A 23,502-nucleotide genomic window follows, 5' to 3' on the forward strand; every position below is an offset into this window, starting at 1 on the left:
CAGAGACAACAGAAGCTGCTTCCTGGGAGCAAAGGCTCCGCCTGGCATGGGAAGGTGCCCTAACAGGGAGGCTGCTGCTGATGGAGACGAGGGCCCACGCACTTACTGTCCAGAGGCTCCTCCACTTCCTTGTAGACTTGCCTTAAGGACCCATCTTTCATGTATTTCTCAGTAAAGATGTCATAAGGGACCAGCTCTCGAAGGGTCTTCTTGTCATCCTCTGAGGTGGCAAGCCACCGGTCACAAGGGAACGTCAAGGTCTCTGTGCCCTGGAGGGAGGAGGCAAAGGAAAGGTGAACCCTTCATGTGGAAACTGTCAGCCTCAGTGGTTCATCAGCATGTCAACAATAACAGGGATCAAGGACAGGGTTGTAGAGCCCCAGAGACAATGTGAAAGCTGCAGGGAGCCCCCTGGCCCTGCCCCAATTCCAGCAGATCCAGTACTTGAAGACTTCCACAGCTGCATCAGGGATTGGCTCTTGAAGGCCAAGGTTCCCAGGGTCACTTAAAAATAGATAGCTGAAGCCCATCCTGTAGACTCAGATTCAGCCAGTAAAGGGAAGGGCTCTGTATTTTAAAATTGCTCCCAAGTCACCCATATCTATAGCTATGACCAAGAGCTGCCTCCTAGGGTTCAGATTCTGTGATTTCAGGAATGTTTTCCAAGTTGTTCCGGTGGATTTCTCCCTGGGCGTTGACCTTGGGAGGCAGGAAGGGCATGTGTGGTCCTGCATGGTAGTATGGCCTTAGGGGCGGGGAGCAGAGACATGTGCCCAGACCCTCCTCTGTGACCCTGAAACCAGGTTCTAAAACATTCTGCCTTGGACCTGAGATAGTTTCTGCACTCTGAGTGAACGGGGTGAATTTTCCTAGGAAGATTTTATCTCAACTTAATAAGGCTTCAGGTTCTTATAAGGAATCTGCTTTGAATCTTTTCTGGAAAGGGGCAAAAGAAACAGGACAGATCAGTCAGAAACTCACATCTTTATCTGGGAGGAGCCTGCGGATGTCCACGTGGGAGCAGTGCCACCCAGGATTTATGCCTGTATTATTATGGCCAATCCGAATTTTTTCAATGATTTCTCCCACATCTTCTAACTTAGGAAAGGAGAAAGTACACCAGATGTTAGCTTGTAAGGTCCAGGAAAGCACAGCCTCAGCAGCATTTTGTCCCCCACAGGGTATCCAGCTTTGAGTCCCTTTGAACTTCCCGGCGTCACCAGCTCCCATGATGCCCCCGCTGTCCAGACAAGCCAGCACACACTGCCCTTTACATGTTCCACTTCATGCTTCCCTTCCTCTCTCTTCACTTAAAATCAGTCTAGACTGCAGAACTCAGGTCAGTCAATCTCTGGGAGGCTGTCCCCCATTTTCATGATGAAGCCCAGCTTTATCTTCTATTACTCCTGTTATAGCTGCTCATTCCCTGCTTGGAAGCTGACTTGGGTACCTGAAGATGAGTTCTGATTCTGCCCATGCCCCGCTTTACCAGCCTGACCTTCTCCTTGGCCTCTAAGAGCCCCTTCTACCTCCAGCCACTCCCTCAAACTCTAGTCCCTCAAACTTGACATTGTCTTGCCACAGGGCCTTTGCACATGCTCTCCAGCCCCTCCTCTTTCCTCTTCTTTACCTAAACCAGTGTGTGCCCAACCTCACCATTCAGGTCTCAGTTCAAGGATCACTTCCTCAGGGAACTCCCCTTGATCACCTTGAGAAAGTACAATCTCTTCCTGATAAGCTCTTATAGCATCCTACAGCACCCCCCACCCCCAGAATACAGCTGCAAGTTTGCATTTATTGGTGTAATACCCTCTCTAGCACCACTGAAAGTCAAAGGGCAGGCACCACACCTGGTTTTGCTCCCCCACCCTATCCTCAAAGCCCAGAAAGGGCCTGTGACTGTGGTGCTCAATAAGTATTGGCTGAAAGGATAAAAGAAGGCCTGTTTCCTCATCTGCAAAATGGGTGTGATTAAGTCAGCCAAGTCTCTTACACGCAGTATTGTACCCTAACCGTGATGGTGTGTGTGGAAGTCCCAGTGAATGGAAAAGCTGATCTGTGCCTGCCATACTGAGTCCCTGAAATTCAGGAGCTATAATCTGTCCTTTCTCCTGTCTGGGCCCTACGGGAATGGGTGCAGTGGAGGATCAGTCAGGAGTAACTCATCTCCTGATCCTGCCCTTGGAGCCCTTTAAGGAAGCAGCAAAGTGGCCAGACACAAGGCAAGGCCATCCACACAGCTGGTGTCTGACCCCTGGCCTCTCTGCCAGGCTGCCCTCTGTTAACCCACCAGGCCCGTTCCAGGGCCTCTAGCTTCTTGGGCCTCTTCCCGTTTCCATGTGCCATGTTCTCTGCTGAAATGGTGCTGTACATATGCACCCACATCCTGTCTCATCCCTAGGAGCCCCTGGGCAACAACAGGGCAAGAAGTAGAAGAGGAGGTTGGGGCAAAGGGGAAGAGGGCAGGCAAGGACGGTAATACCCAGATGCCTGGCTCATGGTTGGTCCCCGGAATTCATGCCCGGGCTTGACCGGACAGTTGGGAGTAAGCAGGGGCAGGCCGACCTGAGTTTTCTGCAGCCCCTCCGCAGGGCTGGTTGCCTGGCCTGCACCATCAGGTGCTCAGAAACAGCATAGTCAGCTCGGGGGTGGATGAGAGCTCTTGATGAGGAAATGGCATCTGAATGATTGACTGAGTCATTCATCACAGGCAAAGCCTCTATAACCATGGACGGAAGTGACTGAATGAAGTGGAGCAGCTTCCAGCAGGTGGTTTCTTCCTCCCCACACACCCAACCATGCTGGCCGACACAGGCAGGCCTGTCAGCACACCTGGGGAAGCCTCACGCCCGACTCCCGCCCCCAACTTCATCCTGCCCTGTGTGGCCCTGGCTCTGCCACCAGCTGCATGATCTCAGGCAAGGCACGCGACCACCCCGGTCTCAACTTCCCCATACATAAAATGGGGGAGAATAATGACTTCCAAAGCTGGAGGCAGGGGTGTGGGCAGGGTAACTCATTGAGGTATCTTCTAGGGCTAAGCTCCCCGTCATGGTTCTCTTTGTCAACTATTCTCTCCCTCCAAGTGACCAACGTGAGCCACGTGCCGGAAACTGTGAGAATGAACGAGGCCCCTGCAGCACCTGGCTCCCTGTGGGCCGGCTTGCCCATGGCCATCAGAGAAGCCATGGCCCCTGAGGGCCCCGAGGGGCTTCCTGAATCATGAAGCAAAGATCAGTGATTTCAGGCTGAAGCTGGTGCTGCAGACATTTTTAATGAGGCCTTACTCTTTCACAGCCGGAGAAACACGGAAGCTGTGGGTGAAATCCCCAGCTCACAGAATCTCCACTTTAGGACATGGACTCGCCCCGTATGACCAGGGAGTCAGGTTCACTGCCTCTCCCTCTGTCTGGCGGCCACTTTTCCTCCTTCCCTGTCCCATCTCTGGTGTGTACAACCTTGGCTTTGATGGCACTTTTACAACTTTAATCACCCAGCCATTTGGCTGCATGCACTGTGTCAGGGTGGCCTCTCAGCCGTGACCCCCCAGAGAGCAAGGAGGTCATCAGTGGACCACTGGCCACGGGCGGGTCTCAGTGATGAACTCAGATGACATCAGAATTGGAAGGGACCCTGGCATTCTCCCAAGGAAGAGTTAAGCAATGAAAGCTCTGGAGCTGAACGGTTTGAGTCCAAATCCCAGCTCTGCGGTGCATTAATTATGACACCATGAGGCGAGAGTTTCTTAACCTCCTGTGCCATTTCAGCTGTAAGATGGAATAATCATGCCACCAGCTCCTGGAATGGTGATGAGGAATAAATGAACTGATATACATCAAGTGCTTAGAACAGGGCTGGCACAGGGAAGTGCTTGATAAATATTAGTTAGTATTACTATTTTTCCCAGCCACTCTGTGTCTTAGGATAGGCCACAGAGAGAGGGAGTGGCTTGCTCATGAATTCATGGCTGAGCCACAGCGAGAACCAGAGCCCAGGGTTATGCGCTAACAATCCAGCACCTTCCCTCCTACCTGGATCAGTCAGAAAAGAGGAATGGACAGACAGGGCCACAAAGCTTTTTCATTTGTTTCCAAGCTCTCATACTCCCCCAGCACCCAGATAAAATTGAAAAGAGAAAAGAAAAGAAATAGCAACAAATTACGGGCAGGCTATAGCTGCCTATTGGTAAGGACCTCATTGATAAAATTCTGCGGAAGTCATGCTGAGGTGTAATCACAGCCCCTAGCACTGCCGGCATCAGGCTCGGCTGACTCACGCACCGCCACATCTTCATGGATGAGATGTTGCTTTCTGTGGATAAATGAATCGCCCTTGAATTTTCCTGGTTAAAAGACTTCATCAAGGCAGCAACCTTCCCACATGTGCTGACTGCTCCCAGGGGAGGAGGGAGTTGCACTTTGTTTCCCACCTGAAAATGAGGGGCACATCTCCAAAGACCTCCACTTCCTGGAGAGTCCAGGCCCAAGACTCCCAGCTCTTTGCCCTCAGCATTGTTCCCTTTAAGCCCTGCTTCACCAGGTCCTCCACCCAAGTCTCATCACTCTCCTCCTGTCCCCTTTGGTCAAACCTCAAACCACATGCTGTGTTTATTTCTATCTCTAGCCCTTGGCCACCATGTCCCCCTTGCTAGGAATGCCTCCCCTCTTTGTCCTTGCTTATGCCCAGTTTTAGGTCCGGCTCAAGGCCACCACTTCCAGGGAGCCTTCTCCCATCCCTGAACACCTCTGACGTGCTCGGTCAGGCCCACCATTTGCTCTCACCTCTACGGGCTAGTCTACTCCAGGGCCTAAGAGCACATGCGCTGGGCCAGTCTCCCTGGGTTTCCATCCTGCTGCCACTCTATCCGAGCTGTGTGAATTTACGTGAGCTACTCAACTCTCTGTACCTTACTTTCCCTGTCTTTAAATAGGGATAATGACAGCAGATCATTGTTGTGAGGGGTGAGTTTTAATATAAATAAGGTATAAATGATTAATATAAATAAGATAAAGCCCTATGACAGGGCCTTCGTCCCCACAGGATCAGTTACGCTGATGATCACCAGACTCCCATTAGCTGTGTGTGTAGGTCTGGAGTCCCAGATGGACCGCACGCACGCTCCTTGTAGCAGACCAGGCTCCTTGTAGCAGACCAGGCTCCTCGCCTTCTCTTGTCTCCCCACCTCCGATCCCCCACTGGCCTAGCACACAGGGGTGGGGCACCAGGGAAGTGCCAAACTGAGGTGCACAGAACACCAGGGCACTCTGACCTGCATCCATAGTAAACATCCAATAAGCCAACCCCCAGACCAGGGCTGACAGGGAGCCAAGGAGCGTACGGGATGTTCTTCTGTTGCCAGTTGTTTGGCTATAACTTGGCAGGTGAGTGGGAGAGGCAATCACGTGATGAGCAAGTCTGGAAGCCAGGCTCCCCTCGTGGACCTGCTGTTGCTGGCACTGGGCACAGCCCCAGTGGATTGGAATTGTGCTTCTAGCTTCTCCAAGCCCTATGCACTCATAATTGCCTTTACCTGACACCAGGCCCAACGGGGCAGGGTGAGGTTCACTGTCCTCCTGGTTACGGGAAGTACTGAGGCCCAGAGAGGCTGGATGAACTCCCCATCTTCCTCAGTAACAGCCGCCCATCAAGAGGAAAGATGCGTGTCTGCCTCTGGACACAAGGCTGCTCCTCCTCGCCCTCTTCCAGCCCTCTTCACCCGCCTCCTGGCTCCCCGGGCAGTCTGCTGAGCCCACGCACCTCCACAATGAAGCGGGAGGCGGACTTCCTCTCAAAGAACAGCTTCTGCTCCCTCTTGTTGGTGCACAGGTACTTCTGCCGAGTGCACACGGCATCACAGCCATAGATGACGATGAAGATGTTGGCATCTGTCCCGGCGGCAAAGACGTCGCTGGTGTACAGGGTGATCTCATAAGGCACAACTGAAGGCAGTGGACAGAATGTAAAGTAAGAGAGGATGTGGGGACAGAAAACAAGAGTGGGTAAGATCAAATTCTGTATGGGTACCCCTGCCTGAGCAGGTGCTACAATGGCCTGAACAGGCTCTGACCAATGGTTATGGGGATGCATGGTCCCAAACCTGCCAGGCGCTCAGGCAAGAAGGCAAGTGCCTTCCTCTGAGTCGAGTCCTCTTGGTTCCTCCATGCCCCGAGGCCCTGGAGGTCTTGGGCCGAGAAGCTGGCAATTGGCTCGAGCTTCCCTGAGGCTAGACAGTGGTGGGAGGAGCCCCAGAAACATCGGGGCAGGAACAGTCCTCCTCTGGCCCTCAGCGCTCTAGGCCTGGGCTCAGATTTGCTTCGTGGCTTCCAGTTCTGCCTCTGGCATGTCCTCAGGCAAATGGCTGTATTTCTCTGGGCCTAGTTTCCTCCCCTTTAAATGAGGGGGCTTAACTAGATCTGTGGTTTTCAGTTTGTTTAACTGAAATTTTCAGTGGGAAAATTTTATGGAATTCTTAAAAATACATTTATCAAGAATGTTCAACAAAAATGGACTTTTTAAAGCTGAGGAGCTGCTCTGGATGGCATGAATTGGTGGGCTGTCCCCTTTCAGCCTTTCCTTTCCTCCACCAGCTGTCCTAAGACACCCCTTTCAACTACAGTGACCCCAGAACATAGGTGGAAGCCTCAGGTGCCTCCCAACCCTGACGCAGCACATTTCTGTCCCACCCCCCTCATGGGTGGCCCCCCATGGAGTTTGGGACGAGGGTCAGCCTTGCTGTGCATTGTTCCTACATGGTGTATACAGCCTCGTCTGAAGCTCCGCGTGGAAGAGGTCCCTGACGATGGCCCCATCATCTTCATTCTTGGCCAGCCAGCGGCCACAGGGGAACGTCATGCATTTTCCGAGAGATGGGGCGTCCACCTCTACCCAGTCTACAAACCAGCCTGGAGCCTTGCCTGGAAGGAAGGAGGCACAGAGCCCATCAGGACCTCCACACAGACGGTTTCCTGTGGGTAGCTTCTGGGACTCCAAACATCCTTCCCTACCTGACAGCTGCCTGTAGCTCCACCATAAAAGGGTCATTCCTTTAGCTACAGCACTGCTAAAGTGATGCCTCTTAAAACGTATGCCCAGCTGAAGCTGGATCACATCCAGGCTGCTGTCAGTGAAATTAGCAAGAGCAAAGGGGAAGAGATGACAGGAGGCAGAGTCTGTAGGGAGGGAGGTCGGGACGCTGTCAAGGATGGAAGGCACTCCAGAGAGCTCAGGGATGCCAGAGAGAGGCTGTGTTAACAAGGACTTCATAATTTCACCCAGCAACAGGGCTGACACCCGAGGGCCCGGGCCTTAGTTTGTGATGCATGAAGGGAAGGGAAATCAGTGAAGGATTGATAGTCCTCCCTGGGAAAAGGAATGCTCAGGTTTAAAGGAGGAAATGGAAGCCAGGCAGAGAACCTTGTCACTCAGGCCCAGAGGCTAGGAGGAGGGCACCCTTCTTTAGGCTTAGGAAACGTGGTTTGAAGACCAGAAAATGAGGCCTTCCTTACTGAGAGAACAAACTCGGGCACAGCCTTTGGTTGTAGAGTCAGTGGGCTCTGGGAAAGTCTGGTTACATCAGTGGTTCTCAAAATGGGGTCCCCAGACCAGCAGCCTCAGTATCACCCCAGACCTACTAAAGACTGTGTGGGTGGGGTCCAGAGAGCTGTGCTTTACCAAGCCCCCAGGGTGGTCCCAGGGCACAGGAAAGTCTGAGAGCCTCTGAGCTAGATTAGGAATTCTCCAGCCTAGCTGCGCATCCAAATTACGGAGAGCAGGGGTTTGGGGAAAGCTTTAAAAACCACATGTGTGCAGGCCCACCCCAGACCAGTCAGACCAGGACTCTGCATGTGGCCAGGGCCCCACTGGGCTGAAGGGAGTGAGGAAGCTGTGTCACCATGGAAGGCAGATGACATCCAGGTTCCGCCAGATTCTTTCCCAGACACCCACGCGGACCTACCTGTCTGTGGTCCTTACATTCTTAGCAGGAAACAGAGGGGAGGGAAGCCAGACCTGTGTTGTCGTGGCCAATCCTGACTTTCCACAGATCTCCCAAGTCCAGAGTCTCCACCGTGAAGATTTCAATGCTGTCTCTTTCAAACTTGTCGCTGTTGGTCTTGGAGGATTTCAGGAGGGTCATTCCTGCCGACCAAATGACCCCAACATGACTGGCTGGACCAGAGACTGTCAAACCTAGTCTGATCACCTTTCTGAATTTCTGTCAAATTCAGATTGTGCATTTACTACCTACTGGGTATCTTTGCACATTAGGCAATTTTTTTTTTTTTTGGTGTGTGTCCTTTCATGGAGCTTCACAATATCCCTTTGAGGTATGTGTTTTTATTTCCAGTTTGTTTCTAAAGAAAAGAAGACATGCCAAGAAATTAGGTGTTTTATCCAAGATTATTCAGGAGAACTTGGTGGAGCCAAATTAGGAGTCAATGTCTATTCTCTGTTCTCCTTTCATACCTTTCATGTTTCTCCATATGGGGAGGGAGCCAGTGACAAGGCCACCCTCCCTGCATCCCCTGGGAATCAGGGGCTCTCCTGCATGGATGCTGCAGGTGGGGATTCTCTGGGAACTCCTTTCTGGATGACAGAAGGAGGAACACTTCAGTGCCCCCCTCCACCGGCCACCTCACGCACCATCACCTGAGACACCCAGGCTGTGGTGTTAGTATGAATTTAAGGTAGTCTCAGAGTCACTGCCTTTGCCTCAGTGTGCACTGCAGTGCCTTCAGGTCCACTTGTGCCTGTAAGTCTCAGCTCTAGACCCACCTCATGTAGGAAGTCTTCTGATAGTCATTGACTCATCACCAAGTGGTTTAAGTGCATGAGTCAGAGAGACTTCGGTTCAATGCCTGGCTTTACCACTTGCTATCTGGGTGGCCTTGGGCAAATAACTTAATTCTGAGACTTGGTTTCCTCAAACGTCAAAAGAGGTGGTCTTGGTGCCTTCTTCATGCAACTGTGAGCATTTGCTAAGATGATGTCTGTTGAGTGCTTAAGAATGCGCCTTATGAGTAGAATTCCCTTGGCAAATAAAACAAGTGTTAGGGCCCCTCAATTCCATTGGCCATGGTTCAGTAACCATTGCAATGACATATATTTATAAGTTATGATCTAATTCACTCATTATGTTATCTGCATTACCTAATCTGTTAAATAATAATAATTAATGTTTATTATGTCACTTTGTCTCAAACATTTTACATGCTGAATTTCATTAAACCCACAAATGTATTACACAGATATTAGTTTAATCTCTATTTTACAAAGGGAGAAACTAAGGCACAGAGAGGTTAAGCAACTTGCCTAAGGACAAGCTAATAAGTGATAGAGCAGAAATTCAAACCAATCAGTCAAGCTTGAGTCATTGCTCCACCACTACACCATTGTATTAGATTTTGAACACCTCAGAGTCAGGGATTAGGTCCCTTCATTCTTCAACAATGCTTGGCACAGAGCTCTGGAATGGCAGAGTTTTGAGCAAGTACATGATGACTACTGGAGGGACTGGTTCCTCTATGAACTCAGACAGAATGGCTGGACAGGTGGCTCAAGTGGATGGATGGCTGACCCCAGTGCTATATGCCACATCCTCTGAGTATATTGGCACAAGCTCCAGAATGATTCCAAGAGCTCTTGACCATCTCATTAGAGAACCAAGGAACCCGCTGGCTGAATCTCATTGATAGTTGGGAAGAGCCATCATTTCCCAGGTTGTTACTGAGGTAGAGATAGAGTTAGGGCTACCTCTGCCATTAGAACAGAAGGAGAAAGCTGGCAGAAGACACAGAGAAGAGACCACTCACTGTTTGGCCTGGGAGCCCCTTTGTTATGGTTTTGAAAGGCAAACAGAGTGACACCTCCAAGAAGGGCATAGGAAATGATAAAAACTTACAGAGAGACTTGGAAAAAGACTGATCATAAGATCAGGTGCCATTACCTGGGGAGAGGATGCTGAAGGGCAGATGACTCATGGCTTCCAAACACGTCCACAGTGGTAGAGACAGCAGTGAGGACAGGAGAGAGCACAAGGGGCTCTCTGTCCCCTGGAGTATCACTGACTAGTAAGATACAAGAGTTTTTAAAGGAACCAATGTTCACAACCCAGGTAGTCATGTCACCTCACATAGGACTTTTACAAAAAAAAGGAACTGTTTTGCTCAGATGGGGCTCGTTACATGCAATCTGTCAAGAGCCATAGGCATGAAAGAATACACAATAGAGGAAGGATAGCCTCTTCAATAAATGATCCTAGGAAAACTGGACATCTACATGTAAAAGAATTAATTTGGACCCCTATCTTACACCATACACAAAAATCAACTCAAAATGGATTACAGACTTAAATGCAAGACTTGAAACTTAATACTTCTAGAAGAAAATGTGGGGAAAGAGCTTTGTGATACTGGTCTTGGCAATGATTTCATGGATATGACACCAAAAGCATAGGCAACAAAAACTTCCCATACAGCAAAGGAAACAATCAACAGAATGAGAAGGTAACCTACAGAATGGGAGAAAATACTTGCAAACTATCAGATAAGGGGTAATCACCAAAATATATAAGGAACTGCTTCAACTCAATAACTAAAAAACCTCATAACTCAATTTAAAAATGGGCCAAGGACTTAACTAATGACTTTTCTCCAAAGACATACAAAAGGCCAACAGAATAAGAAAAAAGGCTCATATTCATTAATCATCAGGGAAATGCAAATCAAAACCACAATGATAAACACCTCACATCTGTCAGGAAGGCTACTGTCAAAAAAACAAAAGACAAGTAAGTGTTGGTGAGGATGTGGAGAAATTGGTACCCTTGCACATAGTTGGTAGGGATGCAAAATGGTGCGACTGCTGTGGAAAGCAGTATGAAAGTTCCCAAAAATTAAAAATTCAACTACCATGTAATCCAGCAATCCTACTTCTGGATATGTACCCATAAGAATTGAAATCAGGATCTTGTGAAGGTATTAGTATTTCCAACTTCTTTGCAGTACTTTTCAATAGCTAAGAGGTGAAAAACATTATATGTCCATTGACAGATGAATAGATAAGGAAAACACGATTTCCGCCTTTAAAAAAATTCTCAGTATGCAACAACATGGATGGTCCTTGAGGACATTACAGCAAGTGAAATACTCTAGACATAGAAAGACAAATATAGCATGATTGCACTTATATGAGGTATCCAAAACAGTCAAATTTATAAAACCAAAGACTGAAAAGGTGGGTACCAGGAACTGGGGAGAGAAGAAAATAGGGAGTTATTAATCAATAGGCTTCAAGTTTCAGTTTAGTAAAATTAATAAGTTCTACAGATCTATTGTATAATATACACCTACAGTCAACAACAATGTATTGTACATTTAAATTTTGTTAAGAGTATAGATCACATGTTAAATGTTCTTCCCACAATAAAATTAAACAAAATAAAGGGAATTCTTAAAATTGCTTTTTGAAAAGAGAGAGAGGCATGACCAGGATTCCTTGGAAAGTTCTGTTGAATCTCCTAGTCTCCCTGGGGAGGAATGTGGGTGAACCTCGACCTTGCATTGCTTTCTTACCAGTATCATCTTTCGTGCCAAAGAGTGTGATGAAGACATTGGCATCAGTGCCCGCATTCTTCTTGTCCCCGGTCTTTACAGTCACGGAGAATGTGGTAGACTTATCTGCCGGGAGAGGAGTGTGGAGGAGTGAGTGGCACATTGCTCCTCCCATGAAAGGAGGAGGGAGAAAATGTACTGAATGTGTTTCTGTGTTCATGTTGACCATTTGTATGAATCGCTTTACTTGCAGCATGTGTTGTCCTGCAGCTGCCTTTAGTCTGGAAACTTCCAGAAGGCAGAGATGCGGTCTCCCCCACCTCCAGCTCACACGGAAAGCTCCCAGTCAGTGGAGCTGCAGATGCTTAGGGAAGGCTTGGAATGACTGTGAGGATCAGAGGCTCATTAGCAGGAGCCCTGGTCTGACTCTCCCAAGGCTGGAATTGTTTCAGGGAGGCAAGTTTCAAGGAAGGGAGCACAAGCATCATAGGACTCCTGAAATTCATTCTTTCCCTTGACAAAAACATATTGAGAGCCCCTAATGTGCCTGGAAGGGAGGACACAAGAGTAGTCAGAGCCAGCTGCAATACTCTATTCTATTCTATTCCTGATAATAACCCCATATGCTAAGCCTTGTACTTTATACCTAACCTTATGCTAGGCATGTGGGGGAATATGGCCCCCTCACCTCCCCATCCTTGCCAGGGAGGAATGAAAGAGCAGATAGATACAGTGCCCAAGGAGGAAGTGCTCAGAGCCCCAGGGGAAGAGAAGATGGACCTACGATGGCAGACAGGCAGAGGAGAGGGAGCTGGAGGGAAGAAATCGGCTATAGTTTAGGAAACCTTTCTGCTCCAGGGCCAGGTTGTCGAGGGGGTTGTTGCCACCCCCTCCCCCACCCTCCTCGTCCTCGCTTGGTGGCAGCACACAGGACTCGTCCACTGGCAACAGCTCCCTGGACAGCTGGCCATCATCCTCTTCCATCGCCAGCCAGCGTTGGCATGGGAAGTAGTACCTGTGGGGGTGGGGAATGAGGAAGGGTCAGGAATATCTCTTTGGAAGGTCTCATGAAGGGGCAAGCAAGGGTTGCAAAATGAGGCCCTCATGGGGCCTGAATGCTCCCCTATTTGCACCCCAAGGCCTTGCCTTCCCACCCTACCTAGCCTGAGACTCACTCCATTAGAGTCACTTGCCTGGAAGGGACAGCACATGTGCAGATGTGGTTTCCAGACACCCACTGAAACTGGCTGTGAAACACTGTCTGAAGCATATCAAACCCTCAGTTGGGGTCATAGTGGAGGTTCTTGAAGAACAGGAGCTTCTGGGGACTGTCCCAACCTTTTTTGGAATTAACCTGTCAGTCAGTGCTCCTTTAGCAGAGAGCATTGTACATAGCAGGTGTTCAACACCTAAGGGCTGAATTAGTGGATTTTAATAGAATGACTCAGTTATGCTTTTAGAAGGTACAAAGAGTGTGGCTAAGGAGCTGATGCAGCAACAGCTGGCACCATATAGGGAAGGGAGGTCCAAGCTCCTCAGGGCAGAGGCTGAGCCCAGTGCAATGAGGTGCCTGGACAGAAGGGAAGGCAGGACGAGGGGTGAGATAGGCAGCAGAGTGGGGTAATTAAGGACTCGCCTCTGAGGCCAGACTGGGTTTGAATCCCGACTCTGCCACCTATCGTTATGTGACCTTGAACAAGTTTCTTTACCTCTTCTTGCCAGAGTTAACCAATAAGATCACAGGACTGTCAGTTAAATTTGAATTTTAGATAAGCAATGAATAAATGTTTCAGTGTAAGTATATCCTATCCAATATTTAGGCCATACACTAAAACATTGTTGCTCATTTGAAACTCAAATTTAATTGGCTATTTTGTATTTTAACTGGCAACCCCACTCTGTTTTAGTTTACTATTCTGTAAAATGAGGATAATGCTGCCTTTTTCATAGGTCTCTGTGAGGATTACAGGAGTTAAACGTTTTAAAGTGCTTGTAAAACTGCCTGGTTCTCAGTGAAATCTGCTGGAGCTGCTGCTGGTTTATTATTTTATGATGACGATGATGATGTTGCTGATGCTTGCAGTTCCCTGCCCTTCGGTGTCAGGATCTCTGCAGGCTGTGCGCTGGACAGTTTTCCTCAGGCACTGAAGCCCAGAACGCTCGAATGCAGCCCATCTCTGAGGTGGGGCCATCCCACCCCGTCTGTGCCCCTTACCTAGCCCTGCCCAGATGCCTACGATGCGCTAAGGGAGTGGTCAAAGCCTGGAGAGGTGGGAGCAGGTAGGTGAGGGCTTCATCTCTGAGCCGCACACCTGCCTACGGCCCTATTGTCTCCCACTGTCAACATGGCAGTTGCAGAACCAGATAAGGCTACTGCAGCCCCTGGGCTCAGATGGGGTGCAGGTGGGGCAATTCCTATCGACGGATGTGGATTTAAATGGTGGGAGGAGCTTAACTAGATTGCAATTGAATTAGTGTTTAAGTGAAAAATGTATATTGTTCTACTTCTCAGCCTCTACATGTATGAGTGGGAAAATTAAGTTTTTATTCAGTCAAATAATTTATGAATAATAGGCTTTAGTTCTAAATTATGCCCAATTAAGGGAGAGAGACAGAAATAAAGAAAGGAGAGGTGTCGGGGCAGAGACAATGAGTGTGTGGGAAGCTGGAGCAGAATAAGGACAGAAGAGAGACTCACAAAGGAAGAGCCGGGGAAACTAACCTGCCAGAGAGGAAAAAAGCCAGCCAGCCAGACAGGGAAGGCACGAGCACCCCCACACCTGTGAGGAGCGCATGCGCGCAAGGCGTCTAAGGCTGGCTTAAGAGTGGCGGCTCTGCTGTCCCCAAGATACCTCCGCTGCGATGTTCATGCCCCTCCGCTTGCCCACAGCTGCAGCATGCCCACAGCAGTGCTCCTGGGTCCAGAGACCAGAGGAGGGCTGGCCCGAAAGCTGGTGGTTTTGCCTCTAAACCCGCCGCTAAAAGCACCCATAGAAGGTTTAGCAGAGGATTGGGCCTACTGACCCCTTCCCCTTCGTGCACAGGAATAAACCCAGCCCACGCAGGTCTCTGGGTACTGGGGTGTCTACTATATTCCAGGCACTGAAAGACCCTGGGCAGCTCCAAACCCCCTCAGGATCTTGCCCGCTTTCTTCTCTGCCTCCTTCCACCCCTCCCCACCACATCTGGGGCCTTCTTTCAAGTCTTTTGCCTTTTGGCCCCTTTTGTGCAAGAGGCAATGTGGCGTGATGGTGGATGGTGGAAACACACCAGATCCGTCATTCCACAGGCGCTCTGGCCCCGGCTCTGACACAGACTGGCTCTGGGGCTGCGGCTCCACCTCCCCTGGATGTGGTTCTTCGCTCACTGGAGGGCAGTACCCCTTCCCCATCCGAGCTTGTGGTGGTAGCTGTGAGTCTCCAGCAGGGGCCAGCAAATTATGGCCTGTGGGCAAATCTGGCCTACCATCTGTTTATGTACATCCCACAGTTAAGCATGGGTTTTACATCTTTAAATGGTTGGGGAAAAAATTTGAAGAACAATAATATTTTGTGACATGAAAATTACATGAAATTTAAGTGTCAGTGTCCACAAATAAAATTTTATTGAAACATAACCATATCCATTCATTTAATATCATGGATGGCTGCTTTCCTGTTGCAAAGGCAGAGACCAAATGGCCCCCAAAGCCTGAAATATTTATTATGTGGCCTTTATAGAAAAATTCATTTACCATGGTTTAGAATGTTAAAACAATGTACTAGAAATTGCTTTATACATGGAAAGACATATGGGTGACTAAGTCTGGACGTAGAGTTTGGGCCAATGAAGGCCTGTCAGGGACCGAAAACCTGACCTTCTCACTTGATGGACCTAGACTGGGTGTTCTACCAGACTGTCATCTGACAAGGCAAGCGTGCCAAGGGCCTGCCCAGTGAGAGGAGAGGGAGGGAAGCAGTGCCCACCCAGCCAGCTGCCAGGCCAAACCCATGTCACAGCCTCCCCACCCTCACCCCAGACACCACAGCACCCCCTGCAGCTCTGCGTCTGGGACTGTCTTAGTTGCATGCATGGCCTTCACTCCCTCCCCTCCAGTCCCACTCACGTGATGTCGTTGTTCAAATCAGTGATGTCTATTCTGTCCAGGAACCAGCCTGGCCTGTTGCCTGAGTTGTCGTGGCGAATCCGAATCTTCATCAGGGCCCCCAGGTCAATGGCGTAGATGGTGAAGGTGTCTGTCTGGGTAGGGCCAGGTAGCACTCAGCAGGGTGACATCCCTCCTCACCTCACCACCACCTTCACCCTCCCAGGATCTGGGGCAGCCTGAGTCTGTCTGTAAGACCCACGCCATGAAGGGGAAGGGGGCGTGGAAGTGAAGCCAGACATCCGGGGTTTGGTCTGCACTCTTGTTTTCTAACCTGCCCCCAAAGGTGGAGGGAGGAGTAGGAGCGCACCCAAAGTGCTCATGAGAGGGGCGAGGAGAAGACAGGTTGGCTGGACACCTGCATTTGTGCTGTGGGACATGTGTTAGGGCCTGTTGCTCGGTGTGCACTGAGAGTGTGGACCATGCGTGCACATGTGGGTGTAAACTCCTTCAATCACAAAATTTGATTAAGCACTTGTGAGCTGAAGTGCAAATCTGAAGTGATTTACAGGAACAGAAAACCTGGATTTGCTCATCATTTAGGCAGAGAACACAATGCATGACACGAGTGTATGTATGTGCACAGGAGGAAGCAGATGACACCAGGACCCGATAAGTGAATGCGATCTTCCTGGCTGTAACTTTTTAAACTCTTTATATTAAAAAAAAAACTTCAAATCTACAGAAAATTTATGATGAAATTTTGTACACCCAAAATGTTGGATTTTGCAACATTTGCTTTCCTTCTCTCCTTCTTTCTCTATTTTTTTCTGAATCATTTGAAAGTAAATGGAAGATACCATGATCCTTCACCCCTACATTCTTCACCCCTACATAGATTTATCCTAAGAGCAAACACATCCTCATATAATCACAATCACCAAATTCCTGAAACTTAACATCCGCACAATATTATTATCTAACATACAGTCCATATTCAAATGTTGTCAATTATACCAGTTATGTCCTCCAAAGCAGTTCTCTTCCAACCAGGATCATAGCAGCTATAAGTTTTAAAGGTAAGTACTGAAATACAAAAGTAAACCCTGATCCTCAAATCGTGGGAAGGGAGTATTGAAAGAAAAAGCAGGGGCCTCTGAAATAAATCAGTCGATGGAGCCAGCAGTATTTTGATGGGTTTGGGTTATTTCTTTTCTTCTCTGTGTCAATGAAGGAACCTGGCTTTGGGATGCGGGCAGGAATGGGAAAGGGGAGATGCCGTGGAGTCTTCCAGCCAGAGGATATTGCAAAACATCGAAGGACAAAGACAACAGTGGTAGTTTTCACTTTCCCACTGTACCTAGAGGCAGGAAGGAGGGGGTGTGCATTTCTTGAATGCTCCAAAGTCCCTGTGACTCCTGCTGCCTGGGGATGCAGCTCAGTTTTTCAGCCTGTCTTTCAAGGCTCTCATACTCCCTGCCCCTTAAATTGGTCTCATCAAGCTTCCCAGAGACTGTGCTCACTATGGCTCAGCATTAACTGCAGTGCAGAGGGAGGACTCATGTCCACCCACCGGCCTTCCACGTTTCCACCCCCCACAGATTTGCCGTGTGGTCTCATGGCTGGAGAATACCTCTCATTGTCATCCTCAGACATCACCACACTCACCCACCAAGGCCCAGCTGACGTCTCTCCTTCCCACCAAGCTTCCTCCAGAGCAGCCCATGTCAGCACTTCCTGCTTGAACCCTGCTCCACCCAGCCATCTCCTGAGCATCTGCTTCCTATACTGTCTCTGGTCAGTTCCTGTGGGCTTCGTGGTGCTGGACCCCCACCTGTGTCTTTCTCTAGTCCCCCACCACAAAGCGCTGTGCTTACAGAGGAGGCACTTCCATCACACCTGGCTGCACTGAGCCGCAGACACTGTACTGGGGGGAGCTGCCTCAGGAAGCACCAGAGGGCTCCCTCCATCCGAGCCCCAACCACCAGCCCAAGGGCCAAAGAGCCGCCGCTCTACCTGTCCCTGCTCAAACTTGTTGGACTTGTCTGACTTCTTCAGCGGCCGCTCACCCGTGTCCCCGTATGCCTCACCGTAGATGGTCAGGTAGACGTTGGCATCGGTGCCGGCCTTGGGCACGCTCCCTGTGATCACCTGGACCTCGTAGGTATTGGCTGAGGACACAGAAAGATATAGCATTGAGGATACTGGGGCCTCAAGATGAAGATGAGGCTCAGCCTCTGGGATCCAGTCAGACAGTGGGAGCAGGAAGGACCTACAGACGTGTCTACGTCTACATCAACCTGGAGCTAAACCTGTCCCTCCTGCCTAGCCCAGGCTCCCCTTCACCGTGAAGCCTGACAAGCTGAGAGTCATGGGAAAATTCACTCTGAGCAGCCCTCCCATGTCATGTCCCCCACACTGAGGTACAGCAGGCAAGACGGGGCTCCTCCTAAGGTCCTCGATTCCTCCTGAGAGCCCCAGGCCAGGCAGTGCCAACCCCACACAGGCCTGTCCCCGGGGCATTTCAGACTCGGGTGGGGAGAGCTGTTGGGGAACATGCTGGGCACTCCCTGTGGGGCTTCCAAGTGAGAGGAGAGCTAGGCACCCACCCCTCCCCCGGGCCCCACGGGGGACCGTCTGACCCCTGCTCAGGCTTACGCTCAGGGCCTGGCCGGCCCGCCGGCACCAGCTCCACGACAAGCTCACCGTCCCCCTTGCCGCGCGCCAGCCAGCGGTGGGCTTCGAACCTGTACTCCGCAGTCACCTCCTGCAAACCTGGCCCGAACTCCTCCTCCTCCTCCTCCTCCTCTTCCTCAGTCTCCTCCTCCTCTTCAGACGAGGACCCCTGCGACGAGGACTCCTCCTCCTCGCCCCCCTCCTCCTCCTCGTCGCTGCCCTTCTTCTTCTTCCTCTGCAGCTTGGCTTTCAGCCGCTCCTTCCTGAGCAGCTGCCGCAGCTTGTCCTGCTCCTTCTTCTTCCGGGCCTGCTCCTCGGGCGTGAGGTCCTCCTCCCGCACCGCCAGGTGCCGCAGCCACAGCGTGTCCACGAACCAGCTGGGCCCGAAGCCCTCACCCGTGTGCCCCAGCCGGATCTTGAAGATCTCACCCACGTCGGCCGCCTCCAGCTGTGCAAAGTGTATGGCAGTGGCTGGGGTGGCCCCGCACGTCCTCCCCACCTTCCCTGCTGAGCCAGGCCTCGTATGGAGCCGCAGGATGGGAGGCTCAGGGCCTCTGAGCCCAGAAGCTTCCAGCAGCACCCTCTCTCCTGCCACGTCCAGCCTGGTTTCTCGGCTAGCCTTTCAGGACCTCTTGGCTTGGCCTACCCTCCCCGCAAACTTACTTCCTTCTAAGCCCCTGCGATGGTCAAGGTGGTCTCCCTCTTTCTCTCTGCTTTGCAAATACACACATACACACTCTGACCACACACATCACTCCCAGGCCCAGTATTCCTCTTCCCGCATCTTTGTTCACACAATTCTCTCACCGGATGTCTTCATTCCCTCCTCTACCTCTAACTAGGACTTATCCATCAGATTCCTGAGCTTTATTATTACTTCCTTTATTCATTTGTGCTTTTCTGTGTTCTCTTTCCAAATTTTTTTTCAGCATTAATCATATATAACTTTTGCAATAAACAAAAATAGTATTATTTTTCAAGAACAAAAAAATCTCACCCACTAAGATTCCTCAAGGGAGGAACAACCTAAGACAGGCACAGTTGCAGGGGGACCATCAGGTGAGAAATTGGGGATCAACAGAGGTGAGGCTTAGAACCTCACCCCCGCTGTTTTGAGAGAAATCTTCTGCATCCGTGGATGTTTTGTTGCCCTTGTCTAGCTTGGATTAATACTTAGTCTATAGGCACACACCTGATCATCTACATTTGCCCTCTTACAGCACTAAATTATGTTTTCTACCTTTATCTTGCATCTACCTACCACTTCAGCATTTTATTAAAAATAATAATAAAGAGAGAAATGTGGTATCCACATATAAATCAAGTATAAAAATCAAATGAATAATCATATCTGACTTGATTGTTTATAGTTCATGATGTGTGATCAAAACCGAAAGTTTCTGTGATATGACTGCCCTTGCACTGTTCACCATGTAAGAACTTGTTTGTTATGCTTCAGAAGATTGGAGACTGTTGAGAATTAGGCTTGGGGTGGATTAATGATTGTGCATTGAGCATTGACTCCCCTATATAGAATTTTATTGTTGTTAACAACCATTTTGATCAATAAATATGAGAGATGCCCTCTCAAAAAAAAAAAAAATCTCACCCATGTCCCCAGAGGCTAGGGCTGTTTCTCCCGTTCATGGCCTCGTCCCTTCCAGAGGGCTCAGAGAGGGCCCAGAGCTTAGCCATGGTCCTGGCCTGGCAAGGGTGCCCTCTCTGTCCACATGAGCTGGTCTCTGCCTATTCAATGGGAACTCTAAGGGCAGGGACCCCTCCTTCTAGCTTGCCCCTCCTGGGCCTAGCACACAGCTGGCTCACGGGGCAGTGCTGATGGGTCCAGCCTCCCTTCAGAGGAGCAGGTCCTCAGCCTTTGGCCTGCCACTCTGCTCTAAGCCTCACACTGAGGGGAGGCCTGGCCCTGCAGAGCTCAGGGGGTGCTCATGTGGAGTTCCTGCCAGTCTGAGGCGCCCTTGTTTAGGTGTGTGACACTTTTCAGACTCTGCTCCCACCAGTTCTCCCACTTGTGTGCCAGAGAAACTGAGGCCCCATGAGTTGCTTATTGTCCCATAATTTGAGTCCAGACCAAGACAAAGGTTCAGGTCTTCTGACTCTGTTCATGAAGCCATGATGCAGCCAAACCACCTTTGTAGAAAATTATCAGCCACAACAGAGCCCAGATCCCTAGGAAAGAGGAACTTACTCTTCTCAGCTACTTAGGGGATAAGCTCTGGACCCAGTAAGTCCCTTCTTCAGCACAAAGGATATTCTCTCCACTGTCTTCCAGGTTACAGCATCCTTGTGATCAGCCTCCCTAGGGAGGCCCACTTGCCATCCTCTCTGCTTGCCCAGCCATGAACACATCAGCCACCGCAGCCAGCCATGCAGCCAATTGGCATCCAGGAGATGCCCTGCTCTGTTATAACTCCATGACTGGTCACAATTTCCCAAGAACTTTCCCTGACATTGACTATTTAATCCTTCCAGGGCCTGTGAAGCAGGCTGGGCAGGTATTATAAAGCTAGATTTGAACTGAAGAAGAAGCTGAGATTCAGAAAGGTAAAATGCTAGGGCCCCGTCTCCTCGCCAGTGTAATGAGGGGGCTGGACTTGGTGAGATCCCCTCTAGCACTATCCTCCCATATAGCTGTGACCCAGGCCCTGCTCTGCCAGGATCTTCTCTGCCAGGCACTGGGCTAGGACTCTTTGCTGAGGGCCAAGCAGCTATGGCACAGAAACACACAGGGCACCCATCATGCTCCCTGCACACACATATCTGCAGACACACGTACACCATCCAAAAAGATGAAGTCCCATATAAAACATTCATGTGTCCTTCAAGGGCCCCACCCTTGCATCCTCCTCCCCTGCCAACATGCTCACATTCTCATCTCTTTTTCTCCTCTACTCAAAGGGAGGTGCAGAGGCCCAGGGCACTCAGAATATGGCCAGGAGACCCCAAAACCTCCCAGTATCCTGCTGGGAATCCTGGCCCTGCCCTCAGGCCAACAGAGCTACAGAATCAGAGGCCACAGGGCTAGGAGTGGATGTAATAACCAGGGGCCTAGTGCCATATTTTGCCAAATTAGAATCATCTCCTATAGTGGCTCTCAGAATTGGTGGCACATTACTATCACTGGTAACGACTTCAGGAGTGTATTTAGAAAACATACATAACCCACCATAGAGGTTCTGACTTCACTGATCCAGATGTGGACCAGCCAGCACTTACTATTCTCAAAGCTCCCCAGGAGGTTCTAACATAAAGCCAGGGATGAGAACCACTGATCGAGCCCAGTGCCTTCATTTTCAGGCATCCACTCGGCCCTCTGTTGGCACCCTACTGCTTTACCCCCACATACCTGGAATGTGTCCTTGGATGCCCGATCAAAAACTTTCGAGCGGCTGGAGAGGAAAAGCACTTCTGTCTTGCCTTCCTCACCATAGATCTGCATGAAGACTTGGGCAGTGGTGCCCGCACCGCCAACATCTCCTGTCCAAATCTCAACTTCATAGTGGACCACTGGGTGGGCGCATGGGGGAGAAATGGACATTTAGTAATAATGCCAACAGCAGTCATAGAATCAAAACAAGCATTCCCAAGCCTGTACCATATGTCTGGTACTTCATAGGTATTATGTCATCTAATCCTCTCATCAATATCATGAGTAAGCACTGTTGTTCCTATTTTGCAGGTTGACTAATTGAGGCTTAGGGGAATTGAGCAGGTGGTCGAAATGGTACCCCCAATCAATCAGACTTCAAAACCTAGTCATCCACTGTGCCACATGTGCGCTCTGGAACCGGGAGTGGTCAGTACACTAGCTGGCACTTGCTGCTGTATGCCTACCCCTGAATACATCAAAGGGTGCACAGTTTTCCCCCCTTATTTTCAGTAAAGGACAAGGGGTTGAAACTATAATTTTCATTTAAAGATATGCACCTTTCAGATGATATCAACAGATGTATCTACAGGGAAAGAGTCTGTATTTTGAACTAATACATCAACCTGTTAGAGGGTAGAAATGTGTTACAGATATGCACCACTAGAGGGCACTTCCCAATGGCGAGCAAAATGTCTTCCCAAATTATGGGTCCATTATTTTTTCAGTGACTGTTAAAAGACTTTCCCTCTCAGCAATGCTATAATTTTTTTTTCAAATTAAGATAGTTATTTCCAACAATATGGAGGATCTTCCATTACCACAGCAATGTGAAAAACTGGGGGTTGAAAACAAAGGAGTGGCTGGAGCCTGAAGTTGAACTAGAGACAGCAGGCCCAGCTGGGAGTGAGGGTGCGCTAGCACATGGGCAAGGGGGGACCTCAGCAAAAGCTGGAATTCTGAGTGGAGAGAACTCCCGCCCCGTACCCTTCATCAGTTCTCAGAACAATAGGCATCCAAAATTACACAAAATCAGGATAGATAAAAATGAGCATTTAAAGAACAAGAACCAGCTAGTGGTAGCTGAAATAAAATATTCCATAGCAAGTATGAAACTAAGGAAAGCTCTCAAGAACAAAAAAGGAATTTCCTAAGAACAAAAATGACAAATCATAGAAAGGTAAGAAGATCAGAGGAAATCCAACATCTTACTAAGAATTCAGTTCTAAAGAAAACAGAGGAAATAGAGTTGGAAATTATCAAATAAATAATACAAAAAAAAGTCCTAGAACTAAAAAATGCTTCTAGATAGAAGGGGCCCATGAATTCTGAGAATAATGAGTGCAACTAAAATAAAAAAAGGCAGTGAGGACATCATGAAATTTCAGAATGCCAGGGATAAAAATAGGGTCTATAAGCTTTGAGAAAAAAAAAAAATACCAAAGGGTTGGATAGCAGAGTGGCATTAACAGACTTCTCAACTGTAGCACTGGGAGCTAGAGGATGGTGGAATAATTTCTTCTAAACTGTAAGGGAAAATGAGTTCCAACTCGGAGTTCTATAACAAGTCAAATTATTGATCAGTGGTGAGAGTAGCAGACAGACATGCAAAGCCTCAACAGTTCTCTTCCACACACCTTTTCTCAGGAAGCTGCTAATGGAAAATGTGCACTATAGAAATGAGGGAATAAACCAAAGAAGTAAACACAAAGTCCAGCAAATGGAAGGGCCAACCCAGGAGAAAAAAGAAAGATGGCAAAGAAGTTCCAAATGGACAGCTTCCTGGCAGCTGGGAGAGCAAAACAGAG

The 23,502-nt window shown here is 49.3% G+C and overlaps 2 protein-coding genes across 4 annotated transcripts in view; both read right to left on the reverse strand.

The window, feature by feature from the left end:
* Positions 1–11,443, reverse strand: part of LOC108394882 (lipoxygenase homology PLAT domains 1) — a 54,717-nt gene extending 43,274 nt beyond the window's left edge. For 2 of the 3 annotated variants that reach the window (XM_073212993.1, XM_073212992.1), the window contains exons 1-5: positions 7,005–8,088; positions 6,750–6,914; positions 5,758–5,939; positions 982–1,098; positions 107–269 (exon numbers count right to left, since the gene is read on the reverse strand). In XM_073212993.1, coding sequence (XP_073069094.1) covers positions 107–269; positions 982–1,098; positions 5,758–5,939; positions 6,750–6,914; positions 7,005–7,263 — 886 coding nt within the window. In that variant the 5' untranslated portion in view covers positions 7,264–8,088. Of the gene's footprint in view, positions 1–106; positions 270–981; positions 1,099–5,757; positions 5,940–6,749; positions 6,915–7,004; positions 8,137–9,943 lie in introns of those variants that run through there. The other variant, XM_073212995.1, reaches the window with a different exon arrangement.
* Positions 11,444–11,608: 165 nt separating this feature from the next.
* LOC140843476 (lipoxygenase homology domain-containing protein 1-like) lies at positions 11,609–21,865 on the reverse strand. The gene is made up of 5 exons (XM_073213288.1): positions 21,674–21,865; positions 18,292–18,757; positions 17,650–17,804; positions 15,655–15,788; positions 11,609–12,564 (listed from the first exon to the last, which is right to left on the reverse strand). The coding sequence occupies exons 1-5, from the start codon at positions 21,863–21,865 to the stop codon at positions 12,330–12,332; spliced, it is 1,182 nt and encodes a 393-aa protein (XP_073069389.1). The 3' UTR covers positions 11,609–12,329.
* Between the last annotated feature and the right edge of the window lie 1,637 nt (positions 21,866–23,502).

Source organism: Manis javanica, chromosome 9, assembly GCF_040802235.1.
Source record: "Manis javanica isolate MJ-LG chromosome 9, MJ_LKY, whole genome shotgun sequence".
Taxonomy (NCBI): Eukaryota; Metazoa; Chordata; class Mammalia; order Pholidota; family Manidae; genus Manis; species Manis javanica.

Excerpts from the sequence above, each read along its gene's own strand:
- LOC140843476 (XM_073213288.1), bottom strand. The coding sequence starts at position 21,865 with ATGTCCATTTCTCCCCCATGCGCCCACCCAGTGGTCCACTATGAAGTT. Across the intron at positions 18,758-21,673 it reads CATCCAAGGACACATTCCAG|CTGGAGGCGGCCGACGTGGG; the intron begins GTATGTGGGGGT and ends CACTTTGCACAG. Across the intron at positions 12,565-15,654 it reads GATTTGAACAACGACATCAC|GTACTACTTCCCATGCCAAC; the intron begins GTGAGTGGGACT and ends CCACCCCCACAG.